The 19454-nt window shown below is 40.7% G+C and overlaps 1 protein-coding gene across 5 annotated transcripts in view; it reads left to right on the forward strand.

Moving 5' to 3' along the window:
- Positions 1-19454, forward strand: part of CACNB4 (calcium voltage-gated channel auxiliary subunit beta 4) — a 268657-nt gene that overhangs the window by 240105 nt on the left and 9098 nt on the right. For all 5 annotated transcript variants that reach the window (XM_043894660.1, XM_043894661.1, XM_043894662.1 and 2 more), the window contains 3 exons: positions 244-395; positions 2545-2640; positions 18540-18725. In XM_043894660.1, the coding sequence (XP_043750595.1) occupies positions 244-395; positions 2545-2640; positions 18540-18725 (434 nt within the window). The remainder of the gene's footprint in view (positions 1-243; positions 396-2544; positions 2641-18539; positions 18726-19454) is intronic.

Raw genomic sequence — 19454 nt, forward strand, 5'->3', positions numbered from 1 at the left:
GAGTGAGTGTAAGAAGCAAATCTAGTGCACCATCTCAGTTTTTTCCACCAACTGTTTGGTTTTGGGTAAAATTCAAAACCCATCTCTCTTTGGAAAAGATCTTAAGTTAGATAGAACTATGAAAATTCAAAATATTCTGTTTTGTAATGTAGGCTAACATATCTGAAAGAGGTACCATTTTTTAAATATAGGAACTAATTAATAAAAATACCATGACCTGTTATTTGTTATTTCTCCTTTTAGCGGAAGTACAAAGTGAAATTGAAAGAATCTTTGAGTTGGCAAGATCTTTGCAACTGGTTGTTCTTGATGCAGACACCATCAATCACCCAGCACAACTTATAAAGACCTCCTTAGCACCAATTATAGTTCATGTAAAAGTCTCATCTCCAAAGGTAATTAACTCATTTCTGTCTTAAGATTTAGAAGGTCAATTTCTTTTGAAACACTCTTCGCTCTGTGCATTTTTGTTTGTAGCAAGGAAAATGTCTTTTTAAGACCCTTTTAATGAATACTGTTTTTGATTCACCTGTTCTGTACAGGTTCTTGAGGTTTTGAGATAGCAAATAAAGAATAGTTTATTCCTTCAAGAAACTCAGTCTGTGTGGTTCCCAAACCAGGCAGTTATGCAAGAATATAATAAAAAAAAAAAAAAAAAAGAAAGATGATGAAAACTTAAGTCTGGCTTTTCAGAGATTTTAGGTGCTATCTTGGTAAATCTCCTAGGTAAAATTGATTCTTATGTCACCTATGTTATCTCCCCAGTTGAGAGAGAAGATAGTTTAAGATGTACACATATATTTACCATAAATCTAAAGCCAAACATCACTATATAACATCTCTGTGGAAACTTTATAGATCCATGCATTTATGCTTAGGTTGGGTTCTTCAGGGCTTCCCTGATAGCTCAGTTGGTAAAGAATCCGCCTGTAATGCAGGAGACCCTGGTTTGGTTGCTGGGTTGGGAAGATCCGCTGGAGAAGGGATAGGCTAGCCACTCCAGTGTTCTTGGGCTTCCCCTGTGGCTCAGCTGGTAAAGAATCTGCCTGCAATGCAGGAGACCTGGGTTTGATCCCTGGGTTGGGAAGATCACCTGGAGAAGAGAAAGGCTAGCCACTCCAGTATTTGGGCCTGGAGAATCCTTCAAGGAATATAATTATTCTGTGATGAAGCACAATGGAGTATCTGCCATGTATCTTTATGCCAATGAGGGAGATAAAAATAAAAGTGAGACAGTCTCAAATCGGTCCCTTTTTTCCCTTACAAACTTTTATATATCCTTTTATTTATTTATTTTTAAATTGGTCCCTTTTGACTTGGATGTTTTTTAATTTTAAAAACGTGATGATGTTCTAAAAAGTGAATGGGAAATAGATACCCTTGGGAGGTACTACCTTAACAATCAGTTTCTTTCCAGTGGCTCCAAGAATTCATTTTCTTGCTTAAATGCGTATTTGACTTCGAACCAGACCAGTAGTCTCCTCTCCCGGGGAAGCATGTGCCCTTCCCAGCCCTCCTGACCTCCTCAGCCTTCCATCTCTCCAGGCACTGGTTCTGTGCAGGGTGAGCTTGGAGTCCCGACCAAGCCAGGAGCTTTGGGCAATCATTAGAATGGAGTGAAATGGCTTTGACCACTTAGAGTCTCTGAACCAGAACTGAAGGGGATTCAAGCACCCTTCATTGCAGCAGAATAGAGTTCAACCCTCTGGCTCCAATTGCCAAGGAGTCCACAAGTGCAGGAACGGGTCCCCTCATGGATATATGTGCTGTGGTATCATAGAGCCTCATATTAGTACTGTTTGCAAGAAAGCATCCTATTTCAGCTAAAAAATAATTAGGGGAAAGAAGAATACATAGAAAAATACAATTACAGCAGTGCCCCCAAAAGACATAGGTATATCACTGGTTTATATGTAGCAATATACTAGTGAAAATGTTTTGCCTAGATTTCAAAGATGAAATTGTCCTATTAATCTCAGATTAGACTGGAATGCCTTAATAATTATCAATGACATAAAGAGTCAAATATAAAAAAGAAAAAAAAAAGAGTCAAATATATAAGTGACTCTGATATTGATCAGACATCGAGATAGTGAACCAAAATGCTACTCAACTGAGTTTGGACATAAATGATCTGGTACAGATCAGTGCCTCCACTTTTGCAGGGCTCTTTTTTTTTTTTTTTTTTTGTTATTAGTTGGAGGCTAATTACTTCACAACATTTCAGTGGGTTATGTCATACATTGACATGAATCAGCCATGGAGTTACATGTTCTCTGGATAAAATCTAGGAAGGGGACTTAAGAATCCACCAAGACCTCACATGTAGCAAGAATAGGATGGAGATATCAAATCCACTATAACTGAAAGCCAGTGTAACTGAAGGATGTCATTACAGAGTTTATATGTATACAAAACTTGTCATTTTGTGTTTCTTCCCTACTAATATTCAGGGTTAAACAGACTCTGAAAAAAATATCTTGATTTATTTGGTTTTCTTTCAACTCACTGACAGTATCTCAGATTCATGTCTTCTTCTATCAGGTTTTACAGCGGTTGATTAAATCTAGAGGAAAGTCTCAAAGTAAACACTTAAATGTTCAACTGGTAGCAGCTGATAAACTTGCACAGTGCCCCCCTGTAAGTACAATCATTTTTTTTGTCTTAATCATTTTTGACTAGTTAGAAGAGGCTGGTGGTTTTGTTTTTCTTATCATATTAGCATTGTCATTTTTATTCTAGAATGGTCATGATAACGTTCTGTTGTCATAAACCTAAAGGATTTCTTGGCACAAACTGCTTCTGTCACTCTAGCTACCCAGGCATCCAGAGCTTGGTTATGTCTGCCATGTAGGAAGAAATGAACTTGGTGTCTGGGGTCCAATGTCCTTACCGCCACCTTGATTGCCTTGCAGACACCCAGCAAACTACTTAATGCAGTCATGTGGATGCTTTTATGAAAAGAAAACAACAAATAAAACACACTGATTTGACTTGAACATTTCTGCCAGAAAGTTCTGATAGGCATAAAAGATTATGCCACTGAAAATTGAGAATTTATTAGAACTAGAAAGAGCCCTGCAGTTACTGCACATGAAAAGGTTAAGGCTAAGCAAGGTGAAAAACTGAAAAACTGTATTATAACAATTTTTCTTCTAATGCCACTGCCAGAGAACAGCTGCTGAGTTCAAAGCCAAGCAAATAGTGAGGAAGTGGGAGGTTGGGGGATGGTAACTGTGTCACGTGGGTCACCAGTGTCTACACCTGCTCGGCTGACTTACTATTTCTGTGCCTATGTTTCTCTAAAGGAAATAACTGTTTGGCTACTGATTTAATTCACTAGGTTTTGTTATATACTTGTGTAAGGATTGTTCATGCTCTGTGGAGTCATAAAATCCAATTCAGATGTTTAGAGAAGCAACACAGTGTAGCTGTTAAAAACACGGACTCAGAAGCTGACTGCCTGGGTTCAAATCTACCCTCATCTATCTCATCCCTAGTTATCTCATCTTGAGCAGATACCTATATGGTTGGATTGGTATAAAGGCTCAATTAGTGAATGTATAGCAAAGCTCTTAGAACAGTACCTAGCACAAAATAAGCATCTAAATGTTTCTGTTATAATTACTGGATGTACTTTGTACTATGATGTGCCGACCTGTCAGACTCTGTGAGGATCTGTGCCTGTAAGTTTCACTGTTATGTCTCAAGTTCCTATCATAGTAGACCCACAATAAATATTGAATGAATGAAGTGATGTAGAGGCAATAAGACTACAGGGTAAGAATGAGGATATACAGGCAACACATTAGACACTTACAACGGGCCAGACCCTGTGCTGGATGCCTTACCTAAATTATCTCTAACCCTCACAATTAGTAAATTAAGCTGTATTATCCCCATTATATAGTTGAGTCAACTGAAGACAGAGAGGTTAAGTGATTTCCGTAAGGTACATAGCAAATTAAGATTAGATTTAGATCTTTCTGGCACCAAAGCCAATTTCCTTCCCTCACAATCCAACCTACCTGTTCACACACACAAACATGGCTACCTGCCTGCAGATAATTTTGATAGCTCGGAGTCTGGAATGCTATATTAAGTCTAACTTCACATTGCTGACTACTGAAGTTCACTTACACATGGAATCCATGCTTAAAGTACTGAGCAGATATAGAAGTGTATTACTCAGTCCCTGACCCTGCAATGCATCCCAGTTGGAGGAAGCTAACCTTTAACTGAGCAGCTACCAAAAGACAGGAACTATGCTACTGTTTTCAATTTTTAGAACAGTTTTCTAGGGGTAGTTATATCAGTTGGGTTTTCTGAAAAGCAGACACTTCAGTGAATTCAAAGTACAGATTTATTAGGGAAAATGCCTATGAGAGTGAAAAACCTGGCTTAAAAGTCAACATTCAAAAAACTGAGATCATGGCATCTGGTCCCATCACTTCATGGCAAATAGAAGAGAAAAAAGTGGAAACAGTGGCAGATTTTATCTTCTTGGGCTCCAAAGTCACGGCAGACAGTGACTGTAGCCAAAAAATTAAAAGATGCTCTTTGGAAGGAAAGCTATGACAAACCTAGACAGTGTATTAAAAAGCAGAGACATCACTTTCACTATGAACCACAAAGGTCTATATAGTCAAAGCTATGGTTTTTCCAGTAGTCAGGTACAGATGTGAGAGTTGGACCATAAAGAAGGCTGAGTGCCAAAGAACTGATGCTTTTGAATTGTGGTTCTGGAGAAGAGTCTTCAGAGTCCCTTGGACTGCAAGGAGATCAAGCCAGTCAATCCTAAAGGAAGTCAGTCCTGACTGTTCATTGGAGGGACTGATGCTGAAGCTGAAACTCCAGTACTTTGGCCACCTGATGTGAAGAGCCAACTCACTGGAAAAGACCCTGATGCTGGGAAAGATTGAGAGCAGGAGCAGAAGGGAGTGACAGAGGATGAGATAGGATCACCAACTCTATCGACATGAGTTTAAACAAACTCAGAGATAGTGAAGGACAGGGAAGCCTGGCGTGCTGCAGTCCATGCAGTTGCAAAGATTTGGACATGACTGAGCAACTGAACAACAACAAATGTCTATGAGACAAAAAAGGTGGAGGGACAGAAGCAGAACTGGAAGGAGAGCCTCCAGATCTGATGCAGTTCTGACTCAGTGAAAGGAAAGGAGGAAGGAAAAAGTGGGGAGAAGGAGCCTCAGACTGTGTTGGAGCCTTGAGAAAGTCTCCCCCTAGGAGCTGGGGATTGCCAGAGTACTTGAGGATCCTCATTTTGGGCAGAAATGTTCTGTCTGGCTCTAGTCCCCATGCTCAGGCAATGCCTCGGAGCAGCCCAGGGAGAGCATGGCCTTGCTTGAATACCTGGTGGATCCTGAACGCACAGCAACGCAAGGCTATCTGCTGACTGCTCTCATCACAGCAGGTCCTCACTCCAGGGGAATCGGGGCATACACCTCTGTGATACCAGAGTAAATAACACTATTCTTAGTTTCTCCAGGAGAAAGCTAAGTCCCCATTAAGAAATTTATTGGAAGTAACAATTAGTTGTGCTCCAATATAAATAAAAAAATAAGTGAGCCCAAGACTCAACCCTGGACATGTCTGATTCCAAAGCTCTGTTCACTGTTCTGCTCCACTAGGACACATAGGTGTGTTGTGTGGATGGATTTCTGGCCCTCAAGTTCGCTGTGCGAGAAACAGCACATTTTCCACTTTGACCCCTAGCCCACTTGGGCAGGCAGGATGCTTAGCCATGCTTGCAGCTGCCTTTATCCTAACCAAGAGCAGAACAAGGACTCCCAAGTGGTAAGGGTGGGGTTGGCAAGAAAGTTGAGAGAGTGAGGGGAGGGGCTCCAATTCAGAGAACCAATTCATTGACCAAAGCCACATGGTCCTTAAGAATAGGTGCTGTGGGACTTACCTGGTGGTCCAGTGGCTAAGCTTCTGAGCTTGTGATGCAGGTGGCCCAGGTTCAATCCCTTGTCAGGGAGCTAGATCCCACATACCTTAACTAAGAATGTGTATGCCTCAACTAAAGATCCTGCATTTCACAACTAAGACCCGGTGCAGCCAAATAAATATCTTAGAAAAAGAATGGATGCTGTGTTGCATCAGACCTTACTGGGAACAGGGGGTCTTTGGCAAGGCAGGGAGACACATAGCCCCTCCTCTCTGAGGCATTGGCAAGAGAGCTCCCTTCTCTGTCAGTATCCCCGCCCCCCACCCCTTATTGCTATTAAAGGAACTTCCTCTTTGCTTTTGTTGTATCTAAAAGCACCCCCACCTTCTTTTGTTTCCAAAGGCAGTTAGCACAAAATGTTTCCAACCAGTTTAGGCTTTAAGGACACAAAATCCAGAAGGGGAAATGGAGAGCAGGCAATTTCCTGTAACAAACACCGCTTTGCTCAGCAGACAAGGAAGCACAGACCCTGCCACCTGCTTGAATGGTGGAAAATGAAGAGGGGAAAGAACAAAAGGAAAGATGCCAATTAAATACCTCAGATCTCATTGACCATGTCTGAGTTCACACTATGAGAGCGGCACTGCTTCCAGGAATTCCCAGACGCGTTGCTAAGATCTGTAGAGTTTGAGGAGCAGATCTGGGTGGACTTGAGAGCAGCTGGGCCTGTCTGATTTCATTTGGCACAGTGATCAGACTTACCCAAAAGGAGGAAGGCATTCCACAATGGCTGTCTAAGTAGAGAGCCTGTCTCTAATTGCATTCAGTTGGAGGTAGGGGTGGGAGTGGAGTGGGACCTGGGACCTGATGTCAGGTGTTGTGGAAGGAATCTCCTCTGGTGAAGACCAAAGGCTGTGGCCTCTGACATCCCTTCCCTTCTTTGACACTCTGATTCTACCTAGAGTTTGGATGTGATCAGCATAGACATGTTATGGAGATCATGAGGGTTATAGAGCCCAGGGAAGAGAAGAGTATAAAATTAAATAGAAGATACGTCAAATCAAGTAACATGCTTATTGTTTCAAAACATCGTTAAGATGTTTCACGGAACAACATGTGCACACTTCTGAGGACATGGTATCCATGCCTCTATATAGTTAAATCAGACAAATTCAAAGATTTATTCATCTCAATTCTGTGTAGCTCACTATCGACTTAACAAATATTCACAACCTAAAAGTTGAAGGTTACATTTTATTCGGTGGGAATTTTTAGGACTATAAGCCCGAGAGACAGCATCTCAAGTAACCCTGAGAGATCTGCTCTGAGGAGGTGAGAGAGGAGCAAGTTAAATAGAAGTTTTGCAACAAAGGGTAGGTAGTCTTAACGTCAAAGGATTATTGTTAATGAAAGAAAACCAGATATCTCAAGTTAAGGAATTTAGCACTTTTGTGTGAATGGGAAGGTGCAAGAGTCTGGGCTCAATGAAATCATTCCTTTCATGTGCATCTCAGCTCTCTGCGGCCAGTATGCTGTCTTTTTACATCCTGAGCTCCCCTAGGGCTCACTGTAGGGAGTGGCTGCAGTCTGTGACTGGTATTCTTTTCCTTCTTAAAATGCCTTTAATGCTCACCAGCTCACATGGAAGGCTGCAATTGCTGATGACTGTGACATCCTTTTTACTGATATGGTAGGAAATACTTCATTTCTCATTACCTAAGATCAACCCTCTTGGTGAGAACTGAATGCCATTATTTAAGCATTAGACCTATTACCTTGCTAGATGCTAAGGAAACAAAGGCACATTCCTGCCTTCAAGAAGCATGTAGTCTAATAAGATTCCAGTTGGTTGAGTCAGCAGTTGGCAAACAATCTGTTAGGTCATAAATATCCTTGTAGATATTACTTCATAGATCTTTTTTAGATTAAAAGAGCAATTCATGTACACACTGCTATGTTCAAAATGGATAAACAACAAGGACCTATTGTATAGCACATGGAACTCTACTCAATGTTATGTGCCAGACTGGATGGGAAGGGGTTTTGAGGAAGAATGGATACATGTATATGTATGACTAAGTCCCTTTGCTGTTTACCTGAAACTATCATAACAAGAGTCTTGGAGAAGACTCTTAAGAGTCCCTTGGACTCAAAGATATCAAACCAGTAAATCCTAAAGGAAATCAATCCTGAATATTCATCGGAAGGACTTATGCTGAAGCTCCAATACTTTGGCCACCTGATGGGAAGAGCCGACTCATTGGAAAAGACCTTGATGCTAGGAAAGATTGAAGACAGGAGGAGAAGGGGATGACAGAGGATGAGATGGTTGAATGGCATCACCAACTCAATGGACATGAGTTTGAGCAAGCTCTGAGAGATGGTGAAGGACAGGGAAGCCTGGCATGCTGCAGTCCATGGGTTGTAAAGAGCCCGACACGACTGAGCAACTGAACAACAACAATCACAATATTATTAATCAGCTATACCCCAATACAAAATAAAAAATTTAAAGTTTGAAAAAAAGAAAGAGCAATTTAGATCAGGGTTGCTCCACGTTGTGTGTTGGATAATTTTTTGTTATAGGGACCTGTCCTGTGCATAGTAGGATGTTTAGCATCATCTCTGGCCAGTAACAACTACTGAGTTGTGGCAACTGAAAATATCTTCATAGATAGGGAAAGCCATCACTCCCTGTTGAGAAACACTGGTTTAGAGGAATATCTACACACGTTTAAAGGTTAATGATGTTATAAGAAGTCTCAGTATGTGATTCCTTGAGATGCATTTCAGGTGAACTAAACTTGTTCCTTTTGAATTTGATCTTTTTACAGAATGTGTTTATTAACATTTATCTCTAATAATTACTAGAGAGAAATAACTTGTCTTATTAATATTGATATATTTTAGCTGCTGAGAGGGTTGATAGTTGAGTAGTTGTGTGTGAGTACAACATATTACATCTGAAATAACTGGAACCAAGAGAAGATAGTGGACTTCAATGCAGATAATACTGTGAGCAGCCTTATGATGTGTCCTCATGTCAGGAATCTCCAACATCCTGATGCACTGGGAAGGCAGCTTTACCCTGTTGTTATTTCAGCAGGATAAACACTTTCTTGTTTTATATAACTGGTTCAATAACCTGGAATTCTAACAAGTAGTCTGGATAAGCAAGGTTACTTTGTAGTTAATTTTCTGTATACACTCTGTATTCACATTGTTAAACATGTTCATTCGGTATTGTTTGACTAGCATTTGTAATACTAAAAAGGAATTGTATACTCATTTTGGAACTTTTGAGAAAATCTTCAGATTATAAAAACTAGTAGTAATCTCAAAATGTATCTGCATTTTCCCTACTTTACTTCAAGACTGTAATTATCATTGTCGTCCAAAGATGGGTGATCACTGTGTCATTTTAGTTCCTCTAGGAGAATTTGCAACTTCCTTAATTGGCCACTGCATCTCCAATCTGAAAAGTCAGCAAATTACACTAGCAGAGTCTCGCAATGCTAAGAAATTACAGGCAGCAGTCTTTAGAAAGGGAAGTCTAAAAAAGTCCTGAAAGCATTAACTCTCTGTACCTAGAAAAATGAACTCAGGGACTGTTGAAGAAAAAAGGGACCTTGAAAAGCACCTGGTGTAGTATTTCCTGGCATGTGTTCTTCCTGGTAGTGCCAATAGGTAGGAAGCACTTTGGTACCAAAATGTTTGAGACAACATTTATGTAAACAAACGTAGACTGTTCTCTTTACTGCAAAAGCTTTGATATGCTAATAGATATTTTATAGCTCCATTATGATAGTGCACATTGCTTCTCCTAAATTTCAACTATAGAACCATTTTTCCACAGAGCATCCTGTGGATATAGTGTTTCATGGAACAATCCTAGGGAAAGACTGATCATTTAGCAGATGAGAGAACTGAGACCAAGAGAGATGAACTGACTTTCCAGAGGTCGTATATCTTTGCCAAGTCAGCATAAGATCTGTGTCTTCTCATCTGACAAGACTTTAGAGACTGAATGGCAACAGATAGGTTACTATATATGATATAATATATATCATATCATATAAATATATCATTATGTCATTAGATAATGATTATATAATGATATATATATGTTCCTGCAGAGAGAATCGTGGGTTTCATGAGTGAGACTTCTTCTAAGAATGGGATCAGCAAATATTTCCAGTAAAGTGCCAAGGAGTAAATATTTTAGGCTTTGTGGACCATGTGGTCTTCACAGAACTACTCAACTCTGCCCTAGGGGCAGGAAAGTAGCCACACACAGTATGTAATTGAATGTGAGTGTTCCAATCAAACTTTGTTTATAGAAGTAGGAGGCAGGCCCAAGGTAGCCAGCCTACCAAAGTTGCCACCCTTGTTCCAGAACAAGGTTCTGGTTATCTATTTCTGTGCAGTGAACTTCCCCAAAATTTAGTGACTTCAAATGACGACCACTTGGTGGTACACAGCTGGTGACTGACCTAGTCCCTTTCCATCAAGAATGTGAGCATCTTATGTGGTAGCTCCCAGGGCTCCAAGAGCAAGTATTCCAACCCCTTAAACTTAGATATTGGGTTTATTGGCACAGCATCACTTCCACAGTGTTCTGCTAGTCAAAGGAATCTAGAGGCTGCTCAGATTCAAGGAGACAGGACATAAACCCTACATCTCCACGTAGAGAGTATTAAAGAACCTGTGGCCATTTTTGATCTGCCACAAACAGAAAGATGAGCTGAAAGGATGGGCTACTGAATACTTCTACTCTGGAAGAAGGAAGACTTGCCTTCATTGCTTCCTCTAAATTCACAGAAGGAAAGGTGAGATGCAGACAGAAAAGGGTCTTGAGAGACAAGGACCCACAAGCCCATTTTATATGTGTGTTTTTATATGACCAGCCTGAATTTCCATTTGGGTTATCCATCTATACACTATAGTGCTGGATTTCATTTTACTTGCACCAGGTACCCTTTTCCTTTTCAAAGAAGTTGAAATAGTACATTTAAGAAGTGCAAAGTTCAAGTTGCCCCAGTACTATGGTATTCAGTTACATAATGCATGGTGAGAAAAGCAGATAGGCAGACAATTGAATATATAAATGAAATGTAATCCTTTAATCCTACTTAGCTACAAGATGACTTGTGTTACCAAAAGCTGACCCTGGCTCTTTGAGCTCTGTAATTTTTCAGTGCATGTAAAATGACAATCATCACTGTCTCTGCAAGAGGGAAGCATGTCTCCTCCACAGAGACTTGCAAACTTCCAACATTACAATAGCCATAGTCGTTCTCGTTTCTTACCCTTTATTTTCCATTGCTGAATGGACTCAGATTTACTCTATTAAACACAGGAACTCTGAAGTGAATGTTAGTACCCAGGATCCTTTGACAGTAGTATTGCTATCACAGTAGTAATTTTCCACCGCCCTATTCCAGTAATTTTCTTTAAATTACTTAGAATCATGTGGATTCTCCTATCTGAATTGCCATCCCTGTTGGTGCATTCATTAGTACAGAGCCTCTGGATTCTGTACAAGTACAGAAAGTAATTCACAACATGACTTTTGAAAACGTGACTAATCAATTTCAGATGTTTCCTTCATGAAACAAGGCCACACAGGATCTAGTTTCTCTCAGTCCCAAAGAGACTACTCTTGTTGCAGGAATTTCAGTCACCCAACTTGGATCTGCCAAGTTAGGGACAGTTCACTCCCTTCAGTACTATGATTTAAAGTATTGGGTTAATATGGACTCAACAAAAACACCAGGTGTCTTTTCTGCAGACAGTAGCGCTGATAAATGTTGTTAAAACCTTTGAAGATTAAGAATGGACAGGATGGGGGGTGGGGGTTGGGAGGGAGTCTCAAGAGGGAAGGGCTGTATGTTGTATACCTATGGCTGATTCATGTTGACATATTTCAGACACCAACACAATATTGTAAAGCAATCCTCCAATTAAAAATAAATAAATTTGAAAAAGAGAAAAATGGACAGGATGGAGCTCCTTGGCAGTCCAGTTGTTAGGACTTAGAGTTTTTCACAGTTGTGGCCTTGAATCTAATCCCTTGTCAGGGAACTAGGATCCTGTATCAATAACCTCAGATATGCAGATGACACCACCCTTATGGCAGAAAGCGAAGAAGAGCTAAAGAGCCTTTTGATGAAAGTAAAAGAGGAGAGTGAAAAAGTTGGCTTAAAACTCAACGTTCAGAAAACTAAGATCATGGCATCTGGTCCCATCCCTTCAAGGCAAATAGATGGGGAAACAATGGAAATAGTGCCAGACTTTATTTTCTTGGGCTCCAAAATCACTGCAGACTGTGACTGCAGCCATGAAATTAAAAGACCCTTGCTCCTTGAAAGAAAAGCTATGACAAACTTAGTATATTAAAAAGCAGAGACATTACTTTGCCAACAAAGGTCCATCTAGTCAAAGCTACGGTTTTTCCAGTAGTCATGTATGGATGTGAGCGTTAGACTATAAAGAAAGCGGAGCACCGAAGAATTGATGCTTTTGAACTATGGTGTTGGAAAAGACTCTTGAGAATCCCTTGGACTGCAAGGAGATCAAACCAGTCAATCCTAAAGGAAATCAGTCCTGAATATTCATTGGAAGGACTGATGCTGAAGCTGAAACTCCAATAAATTGGCCACCTGATATGAAGAAGTGACTCATTGGAAAAGACCCTGATGCTGGGAAGGATTGAAGGTGGGAAGAGAAGGGGACGACAGAGGATGAGATGGTTGGATGGCATCACTGACTCAATGGACATGAGTTTGAGCAAGCTCCAGGAGTTGGTGACGAACAGGGAGGCCTGGCGTGGTGCAGTCCATGGGGTCACAAAGAGTCAAACACGACTGAGTGGCTAAACTGAACTGAACTGAAGCTGGGCAGCAGAACCAATACATAAATAAAATAAATAAAAAGCAGAACCATCTTTTTTTTAAAAAAAAAAAAAAGAATGAACAGTTTGGATGGGTGTGGTGAGGAAAGTGTGTTTGGGTTCAGAATGAAAGTCATAGATCATTGAAAGAGAGGAACTAGAAGGGATCAAAGTCACTGTATTCTTCACCTTCATGCTTTCCCCACAGATCAATGGTAGGAATTATGATTGTCTTTCCCTGTTGGCTCATTAAAGTGGAAACTGTGCCTGAAACTAAAACTGTAAGAGCCACATGATATTGGTAGGCTTTCCTTTATCCCCCAAAGTACTCCTAAATCTTTCAAAATCCCTTTAACTTAGAGTTTCCTATCACTAGTTGACCAGTGAGTTGAGTACTCAGGAATTCAAAGCTTTAATAATATGAAGAATGCAATTCTGACATGAAAGAAATATTGGCTGGTTATTTTATAATTAGCATTGCCTATTTGCCATTCAGCCATTTCATTTCACTGAATAGTGCTTGCCAGTCATTTTTTTGCATGGTGGCAAATTAAAGATCTCTATATTCCAATAACAAAGAAACAAAACTATGCTCACCCCTATTATTTCTTTTTTCCACTTAGAACTTGGAAAGATGCCCCATGCGAGGGTCTCTCTCTGCACAACAAATAAATGAAACCAATGCATATACCATGGGAGAGTTTATATATATTTAATCCCCTGGCTACTTAGTAATGTACCAACTTAACAAAAAAGTTAAGATTCAACTGGAGCATTCATTTCTAAGTTTTAAAACCTTTTTATTTTAAAACATTTAATAACAACTCCTGGATAAAACATGTTAGAAATTATGTTTGTTTTAATGAGATTCTCCCTTTTTGTGCTGCTGCTGCTGCTAAGTCGCTTCAGTCGTGTCCGACTCTGTGCAACCCCATAGATGGCAGCCCACCAGGCTCCACTGTCCCTGGGAGTCTCCAGGCAAGAACACTGGAGTGGGTTGCCATTTTCTTCTCCAATGCATGAAAGTGAAAAGTGAAAGTGAAGTCGCTCAGTCGTGCCTGACTCTTAGCGATCCCATGGACTGCAGCCTACCAGTCTCCTCCATCCATGGGATTTTCCAGGCAAGAGTCCTGGAGTGGGGTGCCATTGCCTTCTCTGCCCTTTTTGCTAGAAAGTATGTATTTCACAGTCATAAAGACTTGCCCATTCCCTCCCTATATCCTCCCTCCCAGGAGAATGTATTATAAAAGAAAGAAATGGAACCTATTCCAATCGTCAGTGTAGTAACTGAAAAGTACTCCATCTTTTCTGAAGACCAGCGTGACCCACCTTCCAATTCTCCCCAGTTTTGCAGATTTGCACACTCAGAGGCCCAGCTTCCCAGAAGTACTCAGTCCCAGGCAAACCGGGACGGCTGGTTGCTCTGATTCAGATACCTTCCTTGGGCAAGTATGTGATACTCCGTGAATGAAGAACTAGACAGATCTTTACATACTTAAATTTTTTTTGAAAAGCTATTGCAGACTTTCTTCATTCCTGTTGTATTCAGCTTCAATCTTTCTTCCTTTATTTCCTGCCATTGTTGTCTTCTGGACCACTGGATAAGCTAGAGGCATGTTTTTCACTCGTTATTTGTCACGCTTCAGATTTTTCATTTTTCTGAAAAAGGTTATCCAGAAAAGGGACCTCCTCTGCCTGGTTTTCTGGTGATTTGTTTTGACTCTTCTGTTCACTCCTTATTTACTTTGGCAGCCGCATTATTTCTGCCCGGCTCAGCTGAAGAAAATATCTCATCACAGAATGTCAGAGGCGCGTGCCGTGTCGGTACTTTGAAAACAGCTCGGTGTTACCCCTATCTCCAGCAGTCTCAAGGGCATGGTGTCACCGAGTGGGTAACCCCTCACTGCCTGTGACTGTCGCATTACCCACACCCTCTTCTGATTAGATAGCTCTCTGCCTCCATATCCCATGCTGGAGGCCTCACGTATTACACAGTGAAGAGCTAACTGCACTTGAACCTTTAAACTTATGAAACATTGGCAGAGCTGGTTTGCATAATTCATTCGTCTGCTTTTCTTTGAATTTCTCTTTGTATAATTAAAAATCTTTTTTCTTGCCTTATCCTCATTTTGTAACACTCTGGTGTAATCAGCTGTGTTATTTCCTAAACAGTTGAGAGGAAAAATTGTCACCGATAGCCAGGCTGTGAGATTCCTCTTAGTTGGAAGTAAGCTGCATATGTCAGTATTCATTCAAAAGCTGAAATTTGCTTTGCTCTGTGCTTTTGAAAGCCTAAAAGCAATTTCAAATCATCTTCCATCATATAGCTGTCCTTTTAGCAGTGCAAAAGCTTAGTTTCCTAGAAATGAGTGAGACTTTAGCAAATAGCCATATGCTGATGTATACAAATTCTATCCACTGGCAAAGGAAAGCGCTTTATTAAACTACTTGTAATTAAGTGTATGTTTAATTCTGTCTGCAACCATGACAATGTATTAATAACATGTGGAATAGCCAGGAAGATAGAAATCTAATTCAAATAATGCTTTGCAGTGGGTGCTCCTTACCACATTTTACCCTCTCTGGGCTTTACAGTCCTGGCTGTGATAATTAGAACCCTTAGTCCAAGTATCTCTGGATGGTTCATTAACTTGAGACTTTATGAAAACAAGAAAATGACTTGTTGAGACTGCTGCTGCTGCTGCTGCTAAGTCGCTTCAGTCGTGTCCGACTCTGTGCGACCCCATAGACGGCAGCCCACCAGGCTCCCCCAGCCCTGGGATTCTCCAGGCAAGAACACTGGAGGGGGTTGCCATTTCCTTCTCCAATGCATGAAAGTGAAAAGTGAAAGTGAAGTCGCTCAGTCATGTCCAACTCTTAGTGACCCCATGGACTGAAGCCTACCAGGCTCCTCCGTCCATGCAATTTTCCAGACAAGAGTTATTGAGACTACCCTTTGGTTTTGGAGGGCTTTTTTGTTTGTTTGTTTTTGTTTTGCTTTGTAAATTTTTTATTTTAATTTTTTTTTTTTTGTATTTTTAAAGCTTTTTATTTTCTATTGGAGTATAACCAATTAACAATGTTGTGGTAATTTCACACAGACAGAAAAGTGACTTGGCCATATGTATATATGTATCCATTCTCCCCCAAACTTCCCTCCCATCTAGACTGCCACATAACATTGAGCACAGTTCCCTGTGCTATATAGTAGGACCTTGGTGGTTATTTATTTTAAATATAGCAGTGTGTACATGAGACTACACGTTGTTGAGAGCCCATATTATAGAATGAGATTTATGTAATTGAATTATACAGTTAACATAAATAACACTATATAAACAGCAGACTCCAGATGAAATACAGGCTAGAATTTGTGGCCGATTTTAGCCTGGAGTGGCTGACAGAGTGGTCCTTTGTGCTGGCCAGTTTCCTCTTTCTTCTTCCTGTCTTGTCTAAGTGTGTGCACGCCCTCTGGGATGGAGGCTCTTCTTGTTCCATTCAAGTTAGCATTAGCAAGGCCATCAGAGAATGCGATGTGTATATCAGAGCATTAGGGACATTTCTCAGAGTCTACATTTGTAACTGTTTATGGTTTAGGTTAGTGAGGGGAGGGAGCCTTTGATTTCAAGAGACAGACACCTCCTTGATTTGCAGTAGTGGGAAGAGGATTTATTACAAGGATATACATTGACTGACACCGTGGACCTGGCCGTTTTCTCGTTCTCTCAGTGGACCATGTGGTCTCTTCCACTGTGTCTTTTGCTGCTCTTTGTTTTATTCTCTTCTCTCTACAGATTGAATTCTTTGACTTACTCATAATTTCCCCTCCCTCATAAATTTGACTTCCACATATCTCTCTGCGCCTCCTTCTGTATCCATAACTTTAAGCTGCAGTTCTGAACATTCAGTGGCTCAGTCTCTGCTCTTCAGAATTAAAGTCCCAAAGTGGTGTAGACTATTATGGATTTTAATACCTGTCTCTTACCCAGAGTGAATGCTTCTTGAGCATAGGGGTGAAGTTTGTTTTCTATGCCACAGTATACTCACAATGCCTAGCACAGAATAGGTATCAAGTAAATATTTTATGAATGAATAAAATATGCAAAAACCCATCTGAAATCCACTAATAAGCATTCTTGTGGGGGAAAGGTTTCTACATAACTTCAGCTGGCTACCTTCTCAAACACCAGTTGGCTTAGATTGAAGTCACCTTATTCTTTCCTAGTTGCTAAATACTTCTCACTGCCTTGCAAATTAGGGTCAAAATGTTCAGTAAAGATCAATGTGATGAAAACATTCAAAGAGTAAATGTTGGGAGAGAGATTGTTTCCATGGTGACTTCTGCTTCGGGGAGCCCTCATATTGAGGAGAGTGAGTCAGCTGACCCCCCACCAACCCAGAGCCATCCAGTTACTGTAAACCGACAACCCACCTGCAGCATCAAGTGCGGAAGGCAGTAACCCTGTATTTAATCCAGTACTGGAAGCTCCTTCTTTGGCTAAAATGAGCTTGTAAAAGCAAGTGGGGGCTGTGGAAGTGGCAGCAAGCAAGGTATGGATTCAGCTGCTGAAAGTCAAGGGTGTACTCTCACTTACCTATGTAATGGCTTTTATCTTCATGAGGCTGACCCTTCAGAGAATCGGTGTCCCAGTTATATTCTCTCTGTGTTCCCAACCACACAGCAGTGACAGAGGGGCCACTCTACTCCTATGGGGCAGAAGAACAACTTCCAGATTATAGAACAGTTGTTGGACCAAGTCCTTAGTGACAGAAACATGGACACCAGACACGTCTTGTGTGACCCCTTGCCGACTCCCTAACCACCACCCCTGTAACCAGTTATTCCTTGCTCTTATTCTTGTTTAACCATTTCACACAATTATCCTCTAGTAGCAGAAAGACTATGCTGTGGTTTTCTACTATTAATTCTTTACCTGTCTTGTTGTTTTATCATGAAAGAGATAACATCATTTCACAAACATTCTAAAAATTACCAAGTAGGGACTTCCCTGGTGGACCAGTGCTTAAGAATCTGCTTTGCAGTGCAGGGGGTGTGAGTTCGATCCCTGGTCGGGCAACTAAGTTCCCACATGCCACAAAGCAACTAAGGCAGCATGTAGCAACTACTGAGCCCACACACCACAACTAGAGTTTGTGCACCCAAAAAAAGATCCCGCAGGCCACAACTAGGACCCAATGCAGCCAAATAAATAATGTTAAAGAAAAATTACCCAAGTAAATGTTATTTCCTCCAACATAGTTAATTTGCAAGATGAAATGTTTATTCCTGTGATACATTTGTTACTGAAACATTTTTAGAACTCCTCTTTCAGTGCCATTAACTTTTCTTAATATGCCATTAACATATTCTGAAGTAAGTAAATATTCAGTAAGTATCTATAGGAATATATGGATAAAGATGTGAACACATATGTGTTTTCACTATATTCTACTTAGAACTCTTCTTTATGTACCTCATCTTTTTTTTTCTTCCCTAAATAATGAAAGATCCAGATATCTAATGAGCATTCCCATTTTTATGTCATTGTCCAAATTTGTACATGGTCAACTGTGTAGTTCTTCACTTGACTTTAACTTTAGGAACTGCCGGTATATCCCCTCAAATTTGATATTTGCTGTTGGACGTTAGAAACAGTATTATCTGCATGAAGCAGAATTTCAGGTTTCATGGCCTAACATTTGGAATATAAATAAAATGGATTTTCTTTTTATCTGCAGGAAATGTTCGATGTCATACTAGATGAGAACCAGCTGGAGGATGCATGTGAACACCTGGGAGAGTACCTTGAGGCCTACTGGCGTGCCACCCACACGACCAGTAGCACTCCCATGACCCCACTGCTTGGAAGGAACCTGGGCTCGACAGCACTCTCGCCATATCCCACAGCAATTTCTGGGTTACAGGTAGTGCCACTTGTGCTTTTCCAACCTTACATTTAAGCCTCTATAGGAAACTCGATGGAGACGGAGGCTGGGATTGTCTTTACTCTGAAGAGAGACTCACGTACATTACTATATCAAAAAATCTAAAGTAGTAGCTAATCACATAGACTATTTTACACTTTACACACTCGAATCACTTTGGTTCATATACTTTTTATAAAGTATTAGCAAAAAAATTCTTCAGATGCACATCTTTTGGCTGCATTGATTCTAACATATTTTACACTTTTACATATACTATTTTACAGTACACTCAGAAAGCATTGGGCTTCCCTGGTGGCTCAGAGGGTCAAGAATCAGCCTGCAGTGCAGGAGACCTCGGTTCGATCCCTGTGTTGGGAAGATCCCCTGGAGGAGGACATGGCAGCCCACTCTAGTATTCTTTTTTTTTTCATTTATTTTTATTAGTTGGAGGCTAATTACTTCACAACATTGCAGTGGGTTTTGTCATACATTGATATGAATCAGCCATAGAGTTACACGTATTCCCCATCCCGATCCCCCCTCCCACCTCCCTCTCCATCCGATTCCTCTGGGTCTTCCCAGTGCACCAGGCCCGAGCACTTGTCTCATGCATCCCACCTGGGCTGGTGATCTGTTTCACTATAGATAATATACATGCTGTTCTCTCGAAACATTCCACCACTCTAGTATTCTTGCCTGGAGTATTGCCATGGACAGAGCAGCCTG

The sequence above is a fragment of the Cervus elaphus genome, chromosome 33, assembly GCF_910594005.1.
Source record: "Cervus elaphus chromosome 33, mCerEla1.1, whole genome shotgun sequence".
NCBI lineage: Eukaryota > Metazoa > Chordata > Mammalia > Artiodactyla > Cervidae > Cervus > Cervus elaphus.